The 18359-nt window shown below is 40.5% G+C and overlaps 1 protein-coding gene across 3 annotated transcripts in view; it reads left to right on the plus strand.

Annotated features, from left to right (window-relative positions):
- Positions 1-18359, plus strand: part of LOC128693571 (gigaxonin) — a 70640-nt gene that overhangs the window by 45463 nt on the left and 6818 nt on the right. For 2 of the 3 annotated variants that reach the window (XM_053783352.2, XM_053783354.2), the window contains exons 5-7: positions 1134-1289; positions 11603-11919; positions 15666-15847. In XM_053783352.2, the coding sequence (XP_053639327.1) occupies positions 1134-1289; positions 11603-11919; positions 15666-15847 (655 nt within the window). The remainder of the gene's footprint in view (positions 1-1133; positions 1290-11602; positions 11920-15665; positions 15848-18359) is intronic. The other variant, XM_053783353.2, reaches the window with a different exon arrangement.

The following is an 18359-nucleotide window of genomic DNA, read 5'->3' on the forward strand; positions in this document are numbered from 1 at the left end:
ATTGAGAGCCAGGCCATGGCTAGACAGGACCTGGGCTTGGTTCAAGGCTTAGCTGTGGCCAGGAACACACTAAAACCTGGGACCCTTCACCACCAGTATGAAGGACTAAGAAGTCAGCAACACTGAGATGTTAGTCCCTATCTGAGGGCTATAATATCTATATTTTTTTATTACATATCATTATACCTGGTCATCTGTTTCTTCACTTTGCATCTAATAAAATTCAATTTTTTCGACCCCCACCCATTGAGTGTATCCATACCCGAAGTGCAAAATATAATTATTTTAGAATTGAATCGAATTTGGTGTGAATTGAACTTCATATTAATATTGACAGTAGACTATTTCCTTTCCATTGTAATAAGTCTAACCTGTCATGTGATATCTTAGAAAAGTGTGTTAGCTCAAGTAAACATCTTTGAGCAGTTTAATGTACTGTACCTTAAATAGGCTTCATCTTGGATATTGTGTGTGTGTTTTTAAGGGCATATTTAACTCACCCAATACCAATAGTACTGTACCATCTAGCTTCATACATTAATACCCTATAGAGATAGCAGATCTATTCTAATCCTGTAACCACAGATACGTACATAATAACAATAGGTAATCACACATTTTTGATCTATTCCCTTTAGTTACCCCTTTGTTCCCTCCCTTCACTGCAAGACTGCTTCCATTGGCATCCCTTTCTTGAAATATTTTTGTATATGATATACTATATGATATGTGTAAAGCAGTGTTGATAGAATAGTATCTACAGTTAGTTTCATACGTGGATTAAGTAAAGACTTTAAGTGAATATTAATCGATTAGTTTTTGTTTTGGATAAGTTTAAAAGATGTAAGATTGCTTTACATTCAGTGCCTCATTATTATATCTGGTAGATAAAAAATACCCAGTCATAAGCACTTTAATCTCTCTTCCATTCTCACAACGTTTATACCACAAACAATACTCTTTTTAATGTTTCTTTTCTTTTATATGTAGTGTTTTACTTGTGTGTAGAGCAGTGTATCTTTCTGCATGTTTCATGCAGTTTAAAAAAATTCCAAGTAAATTCTTGTTGAGGTTTCCACATAATTGTGCTATTAACCTATTCCAAAATATTAATTTTGTTTCTAATATTTCAGGCAAATTGTACGAACTGAAGAGTTCCGTAATTTGAGTGAGGAGCGCTTGAAAGATCTCCTGTCTCAAGATGGACTCACAGTAAAGTCAGAAGTGGATATCCTCACTGCTCTTGTGGTGTGGCTGAATTCCAACATCACAGCAACACCGGATGTTGAGTAAGATTCTTGGAAATTTTTTATTTTTTTAATCTTGTGCACATATACTATTCAAGTGGATTTGATGTACTATTATTATATATGATACTAAGAATTTAATGCAAACTTTGTACACTAATAAATCTCGGTTAATTAAATGGGCTTTGTCTTTGTAAAATATTGTACGTAACACTGTCTTTCTCTTCATAAATAACTCCCACTTGAATGCTGAGTACATATTTGGAAAGTAGTTACTGTACATATATGAAAGTATTTCCTCTAAGTTTTCAGTGATGTATATTTATTTCTGACAGATAAATCCAAATTACCTGAGAATTAAAACTTAACATTAATTTTCTTTTTGTCTCAGTGACCTCCTACCAAGACAAGGTAACCTAAAGAAGAAAACACATTTACCATAATTTATTCAGTTGCTGTCTCTCCAGAAGTGTGCTGACATCAGGATTCAGATTACCCTCTAACTGCAACATCCCTACTCTTTCAGAGTTCAGGCACAGCCCTTAACACCTCCAGGACTCAAGTCTGGCTAATCAGTGTCCCTGAATCCCTTTGTAAAAGTTTCCTTTCTCACACTCTAATGGCACATCCATTAAAACCACTTCTTTCCACTTGCTTCTATTTAGCACATTCACACAAGTCGTGTGGATGCTCAGGTCCCTAAAACTTGAAGCATCTTTTACACCCTCTCTCCAACCATGACCCCTACCCCTCCTACCTTCCACTCAGATATATACATCTTTTTTTTTTCATCATCCTATCTCTCTACATGCCCAGGCCATCTGAACAACCCCATCTCATCCCTCTGAATTATGCCCTTGATAACTCCACTTCATCTTTTAATTTTTACTTGCCAAATTTTCTGTGTGATATTCACCCCACACATTGCTCATTAAACATGATGTCTCCACTGCATCTAATTCTGAAATATAGTACACATATGTCATGACTTCCACTTTCAGTACCAGAAAGAGTCTCGCAGGAAATAGCAAACAAGAGGACTCCAATAGCAATAGTGAGGATAAATTACCAAAAACAACTGGTGGGAGCTCCATTGTTGGTGCTAGGGAGGATAGAAGTAAGACAGGGAAACACGCACCAACAGGGAATACAGTCACAGAAACCCAAGGCAAGCGGAAACCAAGCCTGTGCACATACTATGCACTTGGTATCTGCTGGCATGGGAAATCTGGAAAAACAGATGGGACATGCAACTATGACCACCCTAGAAAATGCCATGCCCATATGACAACAGGAAAATGCAAACTCCCTTCCTGTAAGCTTTTTTACCCTGAAATGTGTACCTCTTCAGTACAGGAAAGACTGTGCTATAACTTAAATTGCCAGGCATACCATCTAAAGGGGACAAAAAGATACAAAACATCCAGGCCATGGGAAAACCTGGGTAGCCACAGCCACTCAAGAGGGAGAGGTTTTTTAGTGCCAGGAAGGAAAAAAAACTGGCAGGAAATGGCAGAAATCGTACACCAAATCCAGTCATTCCTGGAGTGGAACCACAGTCGATGGCCTCCACTCCAAACCAACAGATACAGATACTAATGCCGGAAAAAAAATCCCCCCCCCAGTACCAACAATACCACCAGTCCGATAACATTCTTCTTTGCAAATATACAGGGTCTAAAGCCAGCAACAAACAACAAAATGCCTTTCATCCGTGGACTGCTTGCAGAGGCAAAGGCAATGTTCGCGGCTTTCACTGAGACCCACATAAAGGATCACTTGGACAACGAAATATGGATCCCAGGTTGTAACCTATACAGATGTGACAGAGTGAACAGGCAAAAGGGGGATGTTGGCCTGTACATTGCAGAGTCACTTGTTTGCACAGAACTGCTTAATGCCTCAAATGATGTAGTGGAAGTTTTAGCAGTAAAGGTCGAGAACCAAAACCTATTCATTGTGGTAGTCTACAAGCCTCCGGATGCAACATCCCAGCAATTCCAGGAACAGCTGTTAAAAATTGACCACTGTCTGGAAAATCTTCCAGCTCCTGCACCCAACATCTTGCTCCTGGGGAATTTCAACTTAAGGCACCTAAGATGGAGGAATATAGCAAATAATATTGTTGCAGTAATAACACCAGGAGGCAGCTCTGATGAAAACTCACACTCACATGAGCTTTTAAATCTCTGCACAAAATTCAATTTAAACCAGCAAATAATAGAGCCTACTAGACTGGAGAATACACTAGACCTCATCTTCACTAACAATGATGATCTGATAAGAAATGTCACCATATCAAAAACAATATACTCAGATCACAACATAATTGAGGTTCAGACATGTATGCGTGGAGCGCCAGACCGACAAAATGAGACTAGTCACGAGGGAGCATTCACCAAATTCAACTTCAATAACAAAAACATAAAGTGGGACCAAGTAAACCAAGTCCTAACCAATATAAGCTGGGAAGATACACTAAGCAACACAGACCCCAACTTATGCCTAGAACAGATTAACTCGGTGGCACTCGATGTATGCACAAGGCTTATTCCTCTAAGAAAAAGGAGGAGTAGATGTAAAATAGAAAGAGACAGGCGCTCCCTTTACAGGCGACGGAAAAGAATAACAGAGCGGCTAAAAGAGGTCAATATATCTGAAATGCGTAGGGAGACACTGGTCAGAGAAATAGCAAGCATCGAACTTAAGCTAAAAGAATCCTTTAGGAGTCAGGAATCGCGGGAAGAACTAAAAGCCATAAATGAAATCGAAAGAAACCCAAAGTATTTCTTCTCCTATGCCAAATCAAAATCGAGAACAACGTCCAGTATTGGGCCCCTACTTAAACAAGATGGGTCCTACACAGATGACAGCAAGGAAATGAGTGAGCTACTCAAGTCCCAATATGACTCAGTTTTTAGCAAGCCGCTAACCAGACTGAGAGTCGAAGATCAAAATGAATTTTTTATGAGAGAGCCACAAAATTTGATTAACACAAGCCTATCCGATGTTATCCTGACGCCAAATGACTTCGAACAGGCGATAAATGACATGACCATGCACTCTGCCCCAGGGCCAGACTCATGGAACTCTGTGTTCATCAAGAACTGCAAGAAGCCCCTATCACGAGCCTTTTCCATCCTATGGAGAGGGAGCATGGACATGGGGGTCGTCCATCAGTTACTAAAAACAACAGACATAGCCCCACTCCACAAAGGGGGCAGTAAAGCAACAGCAAAGAACTACAGACCAATAGCACTAACATCCCATATCATAAAAATCTTTGAAAGGGTCCTAAGAAGCAAGATCACCACCCATCTAGAAACCCATCAGTTACACAACCCAGGGCAACATGGGTTTAGAACAGGTCGCTCCTGTCTGTCTCAACTATTGGATCACTACGACAAGGTCCTAAATGCACTAGAAGACAAAAAGAATGCAGATGTAATATATACAGACTTTGCAAAAGCCTTCGACAAGTGTGACCATGGCGTAATAGCGCACAAAATGCGTGCTAAAGGAATAACAGGAAAAGTCGGTCGATGGATCTATAATTTCCTCACTAACAGAACACAGAGAGTAGTCGTCAACAGAGTAAAGTCCGAGGCAGCTACGGTGAAAAGCTCTGTTCCACAAGGCACAGTACTAGCTCCCATCTTGTTCCTCATCCTCATATCCGACATAGACAAGGATGTCAGCCACAGCACCGTGTCTTCCTTTGCAGATGACACCCGAATCTGCATGACAGTGTCTTCCATTGCAGACACTGCAAGGCTCCAGGCGGACATCAACCAAATCTTTCAGTGGGCTGCGGAAAACAATATGAAGTTCAACGATGAGAAATTTCAATTACTCAGATATGGTAAACATGAGGAAATTAAATCTTCATCAGAGTACAAAACAAATTCTGGCCACAAAATAGAGCGAAACACCAACGTCAAAGACCTGGGAGTGATTATGTCAGAGGATCTCACCTTCAAGGACCATAACATTGTATCAATCGCATCTGCTAGAAAAATGACAGGATGGATAATGAGAACCTTCAAAACTAGGGAGGCCAAGCCCATGATGACACTCTTCAGGTCACTTGTTCTATCTAGGCTGGAATATTGCTGCACTCTAACAGCACCTTTCAAGGCATAACGGAGATAAAACACCTCAATTACTGGGAGCGCTTGAGGTTTCTAAACCTGTATTCCCTGGAATGCAGGAGGGAGAGATACATGATTATATACACCTGGAAAATCCTAGACGGACTAGTACCGAACTTGCACACGAAAATCACTCACTACGAAAGCAAAAGACTTGGCAGATGATGCACCATCCCCCCAATGAAAAGCAGGGGTGTCACTAGCACGTTAAGAGACCATACAATAAGTGTCAGGGGCCCGAGACTGTTCAACTGCCTCCCAGCACACATAAGGGGGATTACCAACAGACCCCTGGCAGTCTTCAAGCTGGCACTGGACAAGTACCTAAAGTCAGTTCCTGATCAGCCGGGCTGTGGCTCGTACGTTGGTTTGCGTGCAGCCAGCAGCAACAGCCTGGTTGATCAGGGGCTGATCCACCAGGAGGCCTGGTCACAGACCGGGCCGCGGGGGCGTTGACCCCCGAAACTCTCTCCAGGTAAACTCCAGGTAAACATAAGTGTACATGTCTAATTGTACTAATCTAATTGTATTTCCCAGCTCTAACCAGAGCCATTTAACTCTTATCGACCAGCTTTATGAATTTCTGGTCTTCAGGGCCAGTTCATGCTTACTAATGTATTTCATTTAACACCCTGGGACTGAAAAAGTATTTGATATTCTTATGGTTCATCTGTTTACTGTGGCTGCCATCTGTTCCCCCTCTCTCTCCCTCCTTCCATCTCAGAAGTTTGCCCCTGCCAAATCTTATGTAAACCCTGATTATTTTATATGTCATGATCATATCTTCCCTGATCTTCTCTCCTAGTGTTAGTTCAAGGTTCTTGAATCTCCTTGTAGTCCATTTTCCTGAAATCAGTCTCTATATTAATAGCAAAGGCTGGAGTCTTTTCAGTCTTTTCACCCTGCCTTAGTGGTAGACGGCTGACTTGTTGAAAAAAAAAATCATTACATTTTTTTTTTAACAAGTCTACCGTCTCCCACCAAGGCAGGGTGACCCAAAAAAGAAAGAAAATCCCCAAAAGGAAAATACTTTCATCATCATTCAACACTTTCACCTTACTCACACATAATCACTGTTCTTGCAGAGGCACCCAGATACAACAGTTTAGAAGCATATATAAAGATGGATGGATTTATGAAGGATGAGGTTAATTATTTAGGTAGTGGGTTGGTAGACAGCAACCGCCCAGGGAGGTACTACCGTCCTGCCAAGTGAGTGTAAAACGGAAGCCTGTAATTGTTTTACACGATGGTAGGATTGCTGGTGTTTTTTCTGTCTCATAAACATGCAAGGTTTCAGGTATGTCTTGCTACTTCTGCTTACACTTAGGTCACACTACACATACATGTACAAGCATATGTATACACACCCCTCTGGGTTTTCTTCTATTTTCTTACTAGCTCTTGTTCTTGTTTATTTCCTCTTATCTCCATGGGGAAGTGGAACAGAATTCTTCCTCCGTAAGCTATGCGTGTTGTAAGAGGCGACTAAAATGCCAGGAGCAAGGGGCTAGTAACCCCTTCTCCTGTATATATTACTAAATGTGAAAGGAGAAACTTTTGTTTTTCCTTTTGGGCCACCCCGCCTTGGTGGGATACGGCTGGTGTGTTGAAAGAAAGAAAGAAAGAGGTTAATCATAGAATGGATGAGGGAAAAAAGGTGAGTGGTGCGTTGAGGTATATGTGGAGTCAAAAAACGTTATCTATGGAGGCAAAGAAGGGAATGTATGAAAGTATAGTAGTACCAACACTCTTATATGGATGTGAAGCTTGGGTGGTAAATGCAGCAGCGAGGAGATGGTTGGAGGCAGTGGAGATGTCCTGTCTAAGGGCAATGTGTGGTGTAAATATTATGCAGAAAATTCGGAGTGTGGAAATTAGGAGAAGGTGTGGAGTTAATAAAAGCATTAGTCAGAGGGCAGAAGAGGGGTTGTTGAGGTGGTTTGGTCATTTAGAGAGAATGGATCAAAGTAGAATGACATGGAAAGCATATAAATCTGTAGGGGAAGGAAGGATGGGTAGGGGTTGTCCTCGAAAGGGTTGGAAAGAGGGGGTAAAGGAGGTTTTGTGGGCGAGGGGCTTGGACTTCCAGCAAGCGTGCATGAGCGTGTTAGATAGGAGTGAATGGAGACGAATGATACTTGGGACCTGACGATCTGTTGGAGTGTGAGCAGGGTAAATAGTTTAGTGAAGGGATTCAGGGAATCTGGTTATTTTCATATAGTCGGACTTGAGTCCTGGAAATGGGAAGTACAATGCCTGCACTTTAAAGGAGGGGTTTGGGATATTGGCAGTTTGGAGGGATATGTTGTGTATCTTTATACGTATATGCTTCTAAACTGTTGTATTCTGAGCACCTCTACAAAAACAGTGATAATGTGTGAGTGTGGTGAAAGTGTTGAATGATGATGAAAGTATTTTCTTTTTGGGGATTTTCTTTCTTTTTTGGGTCACCCTGCCTCGGTGGGAGACGGCCGACTTGTTGAAAAAAAAAAAAAATATAACATATCCCTCCAAACTGCTAATATCCTGAACCCCTCCTTTAAATTGCAGGCATTGTACTTTCCATTTCTAGTACTCAAGTCCGGCTATATAAAAATAACCGGTTTCCCTGAATCCCTTCACTAAATATTACCCTGCTCACACTCCAACAGCTCGTCAGGTCCAAAAAAAACATTTGTCTCCATTCACTCCTATCTAACACGCTCACACGCTTGCTGGAAGTCCAAGCCCCTCGCCCACAAAACCTCCTTTGCCCCCTCCCTCCAACCTTTTCAAAGATGACCCCTATCCCGCCTTCCTTCACTTACAGATTTATACGCTCTCCATGTCATTCTACTTTGACCCATTCTCTCTAAATGACCAAACCACCTCAACAACCCCTCTTCAGCCCTCTGACTAATACTTTTATTAACTCCACACCTCTTAATTTCCACATTCCGAATTTTCTGCATAATATTTACACCACACATTGCCCTTAGACAGGACATCTCCACTGCCTGCAACTGCCTCCTTGCTGCAGCATTTACAACCCAAGCTTGACACCCATGTAAGAGAGTTGGTAGCACTATACTTTCATACATTCCCTTCTTTGCCTCCGTAGATAACGTTTTTTGTTTCCACATATACCTCAATGCACCACTCACCATCTTCTTCTTTCAACAAACCAGCCCTATCCCACTGAGGCAGGGTGGCCCAAAAAGAAAAACCAAAGTTTCTCTTTTTAAATTTAGTAATTTATAAAGGAGAAGGGGTTACTAGCCCCTTGCTCCCGGCATTTTAGTCGTCTCTTACAACACGCATGGCTTACGGAGGAAGAATTCTGTTCCACTTCCACATGGAGAACCACTCACCATGTACTTATAAAAATATTGCTAGTACCATAATCCAGCTGAAGAGAGAACTTTACAGTTTTCTTTAGAAAATGCCTAGCAAGCTAGGTTGTGGTGTGTTTTAGTTTGCACACCACAAGCAGCAACAGATGAGTTAGTTCCTATGAAATCCTTGCCTCAGGCAAAACTGCAAAAGCTAGAAATGCTCTCCAAAGTGTCTACAGTTAATTTATGTCTCCATTGACTGATATTCACTCTTTTTATTTCATTTACATCATGAAATTGTTTAAAAAAAATTTGGGGGGAGCTACCAATGAAATTATTAAGCCCAAAAGATTGCAAACTTTTCTACATTAAATAACAAAAAGACACAATACTGTGACTGAAACAATGCACAAATAACCCACACAAAGGAGAAAGGCGCTTTTGACAACGTTTCGGTCCGACTTGGACCATTTACAAAGTCAGTGTGACTTTGTAAATAGTCCAAATCGGACTGAAACATTGTCATAAGCTCCTCTCTCCTATGTGTGGGTTATTTGTATTTTCATTATGTGGTTAGTGCTTTTATTTAATAAATGTATGGAAGAGGGTAAGGTACCTAGGGATTAGCAGAGAGCATGCATAGTTCCTATGTATAAAGGCAAAGGGGACAAAAGAGAGTGTAAAAATTATAGGGGAATAAGTCTGTCACCCTGCCTCGGTGGGAGGTGGCCAACTTGTTAAAAAAAAAAATGTTGAGCATACCTGGTAAAGTGTATGGTAGAGTTATTATTGAAAGAATTAAGAGTAAGATGGAGAGAAGGATAGCAGATGAACAAGGAGGCTTTAGGAAGGGTAGGGGGTGTGTAGACCAAGTGTTTGCAGTGAAACATAGAGATGAACAGTATTTAGATGAGGGTAAAGAGGTTTTTCCTAGGTAGTAGGTTGATAGACACAGCCACCCAGGGAGGTACTACCGTCCTGCCAAGTGAGTGTAAAACAAAAGCCTGTAATTGTTTTACATGATGGTAGGATTGCTGGTGTCTTTTTTCTGTCTCATAAACATGTAAGATTTCATGTTCATCTTGCTACTTCTACTTACACTTAGGTCACACTACACATGCATATGCAAGCATTTATATATACTCACCCCTCAGAGTTTTCTTCTATTTTCTTACTAGTTCTTGTTCTTGTTTATATCTTCTTATCTCCATGGGGAAGTGGAACAGAATTCATCCTTTGTAAGCCATGCGTGTCGTAAGAGGCGACTAAAATGCCGGGAGCAAGGGGCTAGTAACCCCTTCTCCTGTATGCATTACTAAATGTAAAAGGAGAAACTTTCGTTTTTCCTTTTGGGCCACCCCGCTTCAGTGGGATAAGGTCGGTGTGTTGAAAGAAGAAAGAAAATAGTTTTTTGCAGCATTTATGGACTTAGAAAAGGCATATGATAGGGTGGATAGGGCAGCAATGTGGCAGATGTTGCAAATGTTTGGAATAGGAGGTAGGTTATCGGAAGCAGTGAAGAGTCTTCATGAGGAAAGTGAGACTCAGGTTAGAGTATGTAGGTGAGAGGGAGATTATTTCTCAGTAAAAATAGGCCTTAGATGGGGATGTGTAATGTCACTATGGTTGTTCAATATATTTATAAATGGAGTTGTAAGAGAAGTGAATGCTCGGATGTTGACAAGAGGTGTGGGGTTAAAAGATAAAGAATCTAACACAAAGTGGGAGTTGTCACAGTTGCTCTTTGCTGATCACACTGCTTTTGGGAGATTCTGAAGAGAAGTTACAGAGGTTGGTTGATGAGTTTGGTAGGGTATGTAAAAGAAGGAAATTAAAAGTGAATATAGGATAGAGTAAGGTGATGAGGATTACAAAAAAATTAGGTAACGGAAGATTGGACATCAGATTGGAGGGAGAGAGTATGAAGGTGAGTGTATCCAGATATTTGGGAGTGAACATGTCAGCAGATGGGTCTATGGAAGATGAGGTGAATCATAGAATTGACGAGGGGAAAAAGGTGAATGGTGCACTGAGGAGTTTGTGGAGATAAAAAACTTTATCCATGAAAGCGAAGAGGGGAATGTATGAGAGTATAGTTATACCAGTGCTCTTATATGGGTGTGAAATATCAGTGGTAAATGTTGCAACAAGGAGAAGGCTGGAGGCATTGGAGATGTCATGTCTGAGGGCAATGTGTGGTGTGAATATAATGCAGAGAATTCGTAGTTTGGGGATTAGGAGGAGGTGTGGGATTACCAAAACTCTTATCCAGAGGGCTGAGGAGAGGTTATTGAGATGGTTTGGACATGTAGAGAGGATGGGATGAAATAAAATTACTTCAAGAGTGTATAAATCTGTAGTGGAGATAAGGTGGGGTAGGGGTCGGCCTAGGAAAGGTTGGAGGGAGGGGGTCAAGGAGGTTTTGTGCGCGAGGGGCTTGGACTTCCAGCAAGCGTACATGAGCGTGTTAGATAGGAGTAAATGGAGACAAATGGTTTTGAGGACTTTGCGTGCTGTTGGAGTGTAAGCAAGGTAACATTTATGGAGGGATTCGGGGAAACCAGCAGGCCGGACTTGATTCCTGGAGATTGGAAGTACAGTGCCGGCACTCTAAAGGAGGGGTGTTAATGTTTCAGTTTTATAACTGTAGTGTAAGCATGCCTCTGGCAAGACAGTGATAGAGTGAGTGATGATGAAAGTTTTTCTTTTTCAGGCCACCCTGCCTTGGTGGGAAATGTCCGATGTGTTAATAAAATAAAAATAAATAATATATTCTTTTAAAATGCATTAAATGGTTGAATTTTGTTTTAGTGACCAGGCTATAAAAAAAAGTTAATTTGACTTTTAATTATCCTAACAACCTAATATACCATATGGTAATTTTCAGATCTCTAGTAACTGGTTGTTTACGAGAGTCTAATGATTTGAAGTATGATCCAAAATTTCAACGAGCTTTACAAGATCTTCGAGCTTCCAATCCTCCTTGGGACTCTCCTGGTGCAAAAAGAGTATTAGATGCTCTTAACAAGACAAGGAGAATCAGATTCATCAGAGAGAGAGGAATGAAGACAGTACTGGCATGTGCTGATGGTAATGCTAACATTTATCTAGTGGATATACTTGGTTCAGGGAAACATGCAGGAGCTCATGTCCGGGTGGCACCAATGTGGTTCCCGAGGATAAAACCTGCACTGGTTGTTGAAGGTGGGTGTAATTACGTATTTGTAACTATAGGAGCAGAGCTACGTTTGTGTTGTCCCATGTTCAGTAATTAAGTCATATTATACAGTATTTTTAATTTTCAATGGTTGTAGCATTTAGTACATATCTAAATCCATTCCGTTGTTCTATTTTGTGACAAAAGCTTTCTATTATCTCTTCTTTGTGGGGGGAGTTATCTTTCTTAACCATTTTGAGGTCTGTGCTATAGTACTACAGCTTTGGACTCTGGGTCTTTGCTGTAGAACTGCATGATGAGTTCAGCTCATTCAGATAAGCTCTGAGCAGTAAATTTGGGCCTAGACATGAGAGAATGAGTCTTTGCTGGGAGTGTACACCATATAAAAAATCCTGCCCCACGCAGTGTATGATGGGAAAAAACTGCAACCATGAATTTGGTTTATAATAGTGACTTTGTGGTGTATTTTCAGATGGTTTTTATGGTTGTATTCTTAGTTTCTTGGTATCACGTGATTGAATGGAGGGTATATTACAAAAATAGAAAAGATTTTGATTGGTTTCAGAACTGAAAGTAGCTTGAAACCGAGCTCAAACTAACGGAACTATTCAATTTTTGCCGATATATTCCAGAGGACACAAATTACAGTGGACCCTCGACCAATGGCATTAATTCGTTCCAGAGAGCTAGTCGTTAGTTGAATATGCCATTAGTCGAATTAATTTTCCCCATAAGAAATAATGGATATAGAATTAATCTGTTCAAGACACCCAAAAGTATTAAACAGAATAATTTTTTACATGAAATATACATTTCCCTACACAAAAACGAATGGGACATGCAAAATAAACAATAATTAAATGCCACCTACCTTTATTGTGGAGTTGTTGATGAGTGATGAGATGGTAGGAGGGCAGATGATGCAGGTGTTCTGGTGTTTGGAAGGGAAATCCCCTTCTATAAAGACTTCAGGTACCAAGTCCTTTGGCAGGGTTACCTCCCTTCTTGGTTTTTTAATGCCATTAGGACCAGCTTGAGAGTCACTGGACCCCTGTCGCACAAAATAGCTGTCCAGAGAGCTCTGTTTCTCATGTACCCTTAGGATTTCCCTAAAATGGGACACAAGAGTGTCATTGTACATGTTGCCAATATGGCTTGCAACAGCTGTGACAGGATAAAATTTATTGATAAATGCTTGCACCTTTGTAAACATTGTACACATTTCCCTAATCCTTGACGAAGTCATCTTCCTCCGTTTCTCTTCCTCCTGCTCTGAAGAACATTCCTGAGATGTGATCTGTTGCTGTTGCACCTGTGGCTCTTGTAGGTCCAAGATAGTACTGATGGTTGAATGGGATTTGTTGTACAGTGGACCCTTGGCTAACAATATTAATCTGTTCCTGAGAGCTCATCGTTAGACGAAATTATCGTTAGCCGAATTAATTTTCCCCATAAGAAATAATGGAAATCCAATTAATCTGTTCCAGACAGCTAAAAGTATTAAAATTTTTTTTTTTTTTTTTCATGAAATATACATTTCCCTATAAAGAAAACAATGAGACATGCACAATAACTATATAAATAAATGTTAAAATGACACCATTATTGAAGAGTATTGATGAGTGATGAGACACTGTTTTTCTTGAACACTCTGGGATTTTCAGAGTGATACATGAGTAAAGGCTTCACTTTGCAATCCCCACTAGCATTACAACAAAACAAGAAAGTTAGCCTGTCTTTCATAGGCTTGTGTCCTGGGAGTGCCCTTTCCTCCAGAGTAATGTAGGTCCTGCTTGGCATTTTATTCCAAAACAGGCCTGTTTTGTCACAATTGAACACTTATTGGGGTTGGAATTTTTCAGCTTTGCCATGCCTTCTCACACTATGTATGCCACTACAATTGTTAAATCTCTCAAACCAACCTTTGCTGGCCTTAAATTCACCAATATGAGCACTAGTTCTAGGCATTTTTTCCCTGTTCACCTGGGTTAGTCGACTGGTGTGGATCGCATCCTGGGGGACAAGATTAAGGACCCCAATGGAAATAAGTTAGATAGTCCTCGATGGCTCACTGACTTTCTTGGGTTATCCTGGGTGGCTAACCCTCTGGGGTTAATTGTTTCTCGGTAATTGTTTCTCGTTAAGCCACACCAACAACAGTCTCTCCACATCTTCGAGTAGTACAGCTGACGGTGGTGCAGCAACAGCTGACGGTGGCGCAGCAGCAGCTGACCGTGGTACGATAGTATTTCGATAGTATTTCTCACCCTTTTTACCACAGGATTGGCACTAGAAGCTTTCTTTGGGCCCATGGTGGCTTATTTAGCAGTTACAAGCACTATAAACAATGGAATAATACAAAATGTATTGAATGTATGCATGAAACCAGCCACCCTGGCTTGTAAACAATGACAGAAGGGCAGCTGAAGCGCTCAGGCTGGACGGACAGGTACGGGACGAATCACGTTGGGAGAGTTTTTTTGTTAGCCAGGCCAAAATGTTTACGTTCAAATGCTTCGTTGGGCGAATTTAATGTTATGCGATGCGTTTGTTAGCCGAGGGTTCAATGTGTATGCTTTCTAACTCAGACATATGCACTTCACTTTCGTATTTTTCAGTGATCTCTTCCTTCATTTCCATTGTAATTCTCACCCTTTTTACCACAGGCTTGGCACTAGAAGCTTTCTTGGGGCCCATGTGGCTTATTTACCGGTTACAAGCACTAAAAACACTGGAATAATACAAAATATATCACAGGTACATGTGGAATCGACCACAACAGCTTGTAAACAATGGCACACTGAGTCTTGGAGATGCTGGGCCCGCTCGGGCCGAACACCGTTAGATGAGTTTTTCGCCGTTGGCAGAGCCATTTTTTTTTACGCCAAAGAGCGCCGTAGACGAATTTCCTGTTACTTGTTGCTGCCATTGGGCGGGGATCCACTGTACGTACTTCATTCATCTAATACATGTCTAACTGGTCAGTCTAATACACGTTCACGAATGCATTGACATTGTTTTATGCAATTATTACAATAATACTGGTAAATCTTCTATTTTTTTGTGTGAATAAAAATTCAATATGGAAAGCAAGTGGGATATAGGAGAGGCCTAGGGACATAACTGATGAACAGAGGAAATGTTGTTTTAGTGTAAGGAATGTCTATATTCTGGTCCCTATTTTGAAATTTTAAACTTTTTAATTTTGTGTGAAATTGGCTAAATTACCAGTTTCTGATCACTTTATTGGGTAGTTGAAACAGGTAAATGGGCAGTTTCTTCAATTTAACTGATAGAATGGAAGGAATACTAGCGAAATAGCTATGAGTTGGTCGACTGGAACAATGGAATTAGCCTACAGTAGGATGTAAAGTAGGAGAAATCATTAATGTGTAAATATTTCTGAGACTGCTAGCTTTGTGAGAGCATAATTCCATGAGTTTTTCGTCAAATTTCTAACTTGTCGTTTTATTACCTTTCGAAAAAGATTCTCTGTCATTTCATAAGAAAAAATAATTTATTTTGAAAATTTTTGGACCCTGGGAGAAATTTTCAGATCAGGGGTCTTGACCCCTGAAAGGGTTAAAGTATTCTTCTTACTCTCTGTGCTAAACAGATTTATTTTTCTACTAAAATTAGGTTTAATTTTGCATCCTCTAATATAAAGTCTTCAGCATAAGAATGAGACCATAGTTAAAACACACGATCTGGAGGTGCATTTTTATATGAAAGGGGAAGTGGAAATAATAGCAAAAATTACTTTGCTTTCTAGGTGGATATCTTTTTGCCCTGGGTGGAATTAGTACAGACAGAGTACTTCAGAATGATGTTCAGCGATATGATCCTGTGTCTAACACCTGGATTCTGATGTCTCCTATGCCCTTTTCTTGTTGCTCACCACGAGTTGTAGCACATGCTGGAAAACTTTACGTTTTGGGGGGATATAATAATGAGGTAAGTTATCTAAGATTTCAATCAATCTGTCTTACAGGATATGTTTTTGTTTCCCTTAAATATTTTATAAAAATGTCTTATTTATGAGTCTATGAAAGATGAGGTGAAAAAGGTGAATGGTACACTTAGGAGTCTGTGGAGACAAAGTACTTTGTCCATGGAAGCAAAGAGGGTAATGTATGAGAGTATAGTTATACCAGAGCTCTTATATGGGTGTGAAATATGGGTGGGGAATGTTGCAACAAGGAAAAGGCTGGAGGCACTGGAGATGTCATGTCTGAGGGCAATGTGTGGTGTGAATATAATACAGAGAATTCGTAGTTTGGAGATTAGGAGGAGGTGCGGGATTACGAAAACTGTTATCCAGAGGGCCGAGGAGGGGATGTTGAGGTGGTTTGGACATGTAGAGAGGATGAAAGGGAATAGAAAGACTTTGAGAGTGTATAAATCTATAGTGGAGGGAAGGCAGGGTAGGAGTCGGCCTAGGAAAGGTTGGAGGGAGAGGATAAAGGAGGTTTTGTGTGTGAGGGGTTTGGACTTCCAGCAAGCATGTGTGAGAATGTTAGATAGGAGGAAATGGAGACAAATGATTATTAGGACTTGGCATGCTGTTGGAGTGTAAGCAAGGTAACATTTATGAAGGGATTCAGGGAAACCAGCAGGCTGGACTTGAGTCCTAGAGATGTGAAGTACATTATCTGCACTCCGAAAGAGGGGTGTATGCATGCCTCTGGCATGACAGTGATGGAGTGACTGATGATGAAAGTTTTTCTTTTTCAGGCCACCCTGCCTTGGTGGGAGACAGCTGATTTGTTAACAAAATAAAAATCATATTGCCATTTAGTATTCTTTGAATGTGCATATGAAGAATATTCATGCTGTCATATTTATCTCAACTTGCTAATTCACAAGGAGAAAAATTTAAAGTTCTCTATGATTAACTGGATGTCAGTCAAACAGTCAATCTAAAATTGCCAAATAAAAGCACAGGCACCTCTGATAATTGGCCTATAAGATTGAGTTGGATATTTTTTGCTAGTTCAATAGAATGTGACTGAGTATTTTCATATATATCCAGTATATCCCCTCAAAAATAGAAAAAAGGAAAAAATTAAATAAAAACAGCTGAACATATGTCCAAAATATTGTAATTTATAGATTGATGTTTCTTGACCAGATTATACCACACCTATGGTAAATGACCGTATACTCATGCTACTGATTTTAGCATACATTTAAGAACATAAGAAAGAAGGAACACTGCAACAGGCCTACTGACCCATGCGGAGCAGGTCCATGTCCCCCCCCCCCGGATTAGACCAATGAGCCCCTGGATTAGTCCAATGACCCACCCAGTCTGATCATCTCCACTCAAGGATGGAGCACTGCACCAGACCCAGCAGCACAAGCTAGTCAGGTCCAACTCACACCCACCCACACCCACTTATGTATTTATCTAACCTATTTTTAAAACTACACAACGTTTTAGCCTGAATAACTGTACTTGGGAGTTTGTTCCACTCATCCACAACTCTATTACCAAACCAGTGCTTTCCTATATCCTTTCTGAATCTGAATTTTTCCAACTTGAAACCATTGCTGCGAGTCCTCCCTTGGCTGGAAATTTTCAGCACGCTATTTACATCCCCTCTATTTATTCTTGTTTTTCATTTATACACCTCGATCATATCCCCCCTAATTCTACGCCTTTTGAGAGAGTGCAGATTCAGGGTTCTCAGTCTATCCTCATAGGGAAGATTTCTGATACATGGGATCACTTTTGTCATCCTCCTCTGTACGTTTTCCAGAGCGTTTATATCCATTCTGTAATACGGTGACCAGAACTGAGCAGCATAATCTAAATGAGGCCTAACCAAGGATATATAGAGTTGAAGAACAACCTGAGGACTTCTATTATGCCAAGAATTCTGTTAGCTTTATTGTGAACACTAATGCACTGTTGCCTTGGTTTTAAATTACTGCTACCCAGAACTCTTAAATCCTTTTTGCAATCAGTAGTATTAAGATCTACATAATTTAGTTTATATGTGGCATGGTTATTTACCTGTCCAACATTTAGAACTTTGCATTTGTCAATATTAAACTGCATCTGCCACTTCTCCGACCATTGCATCAGTCTATTCAAATCATCCTGGAGTGCTCTAGTGTCCTCATTAGAATGAATTATCTAGCCTATTTTGGTGTCATCAGCAAATTTGCTTATGTCGCTATTTATTCCCTCATCTATGTCGTTGATGTAAATTGTGAACAACAACGGGCCCAACGCTGACCCCTGCAGAACACCGCTTGTAATGTGCCCTCATTCTGATTTCTCCCCATTTATGCAAACTCTCTGCTGTCTATTTGTCAGCCATGCCTCTACCCAGGAAAAAATTTCTCCTCCTATTCCGTGTGCCTTAAGTTTCCTCGATAGCCTCTGGTGTGGAACTCTATCGAAAGCCTTACTGAAGTCCATATACACAATATCATATTCATTACCATGATCTACCTC

Source organism: Cherax quadricarinatus, unplaced genomic scaffold (assembly GCF_038502225.1).
Source record: "Cherax quadricarinatus isolate ZL_2023a unplaced genomic scaffold, ASM3850222v1 Contig160, whole genome shotgun sequence".
Taxonomy (NCBI): domain Eukaryota; kingdom Metazoa; phylum Arthropoda; class Malacostraca; order Decapoda; family Parastacidae; genus Cherax; species Cherax quadricarinatus.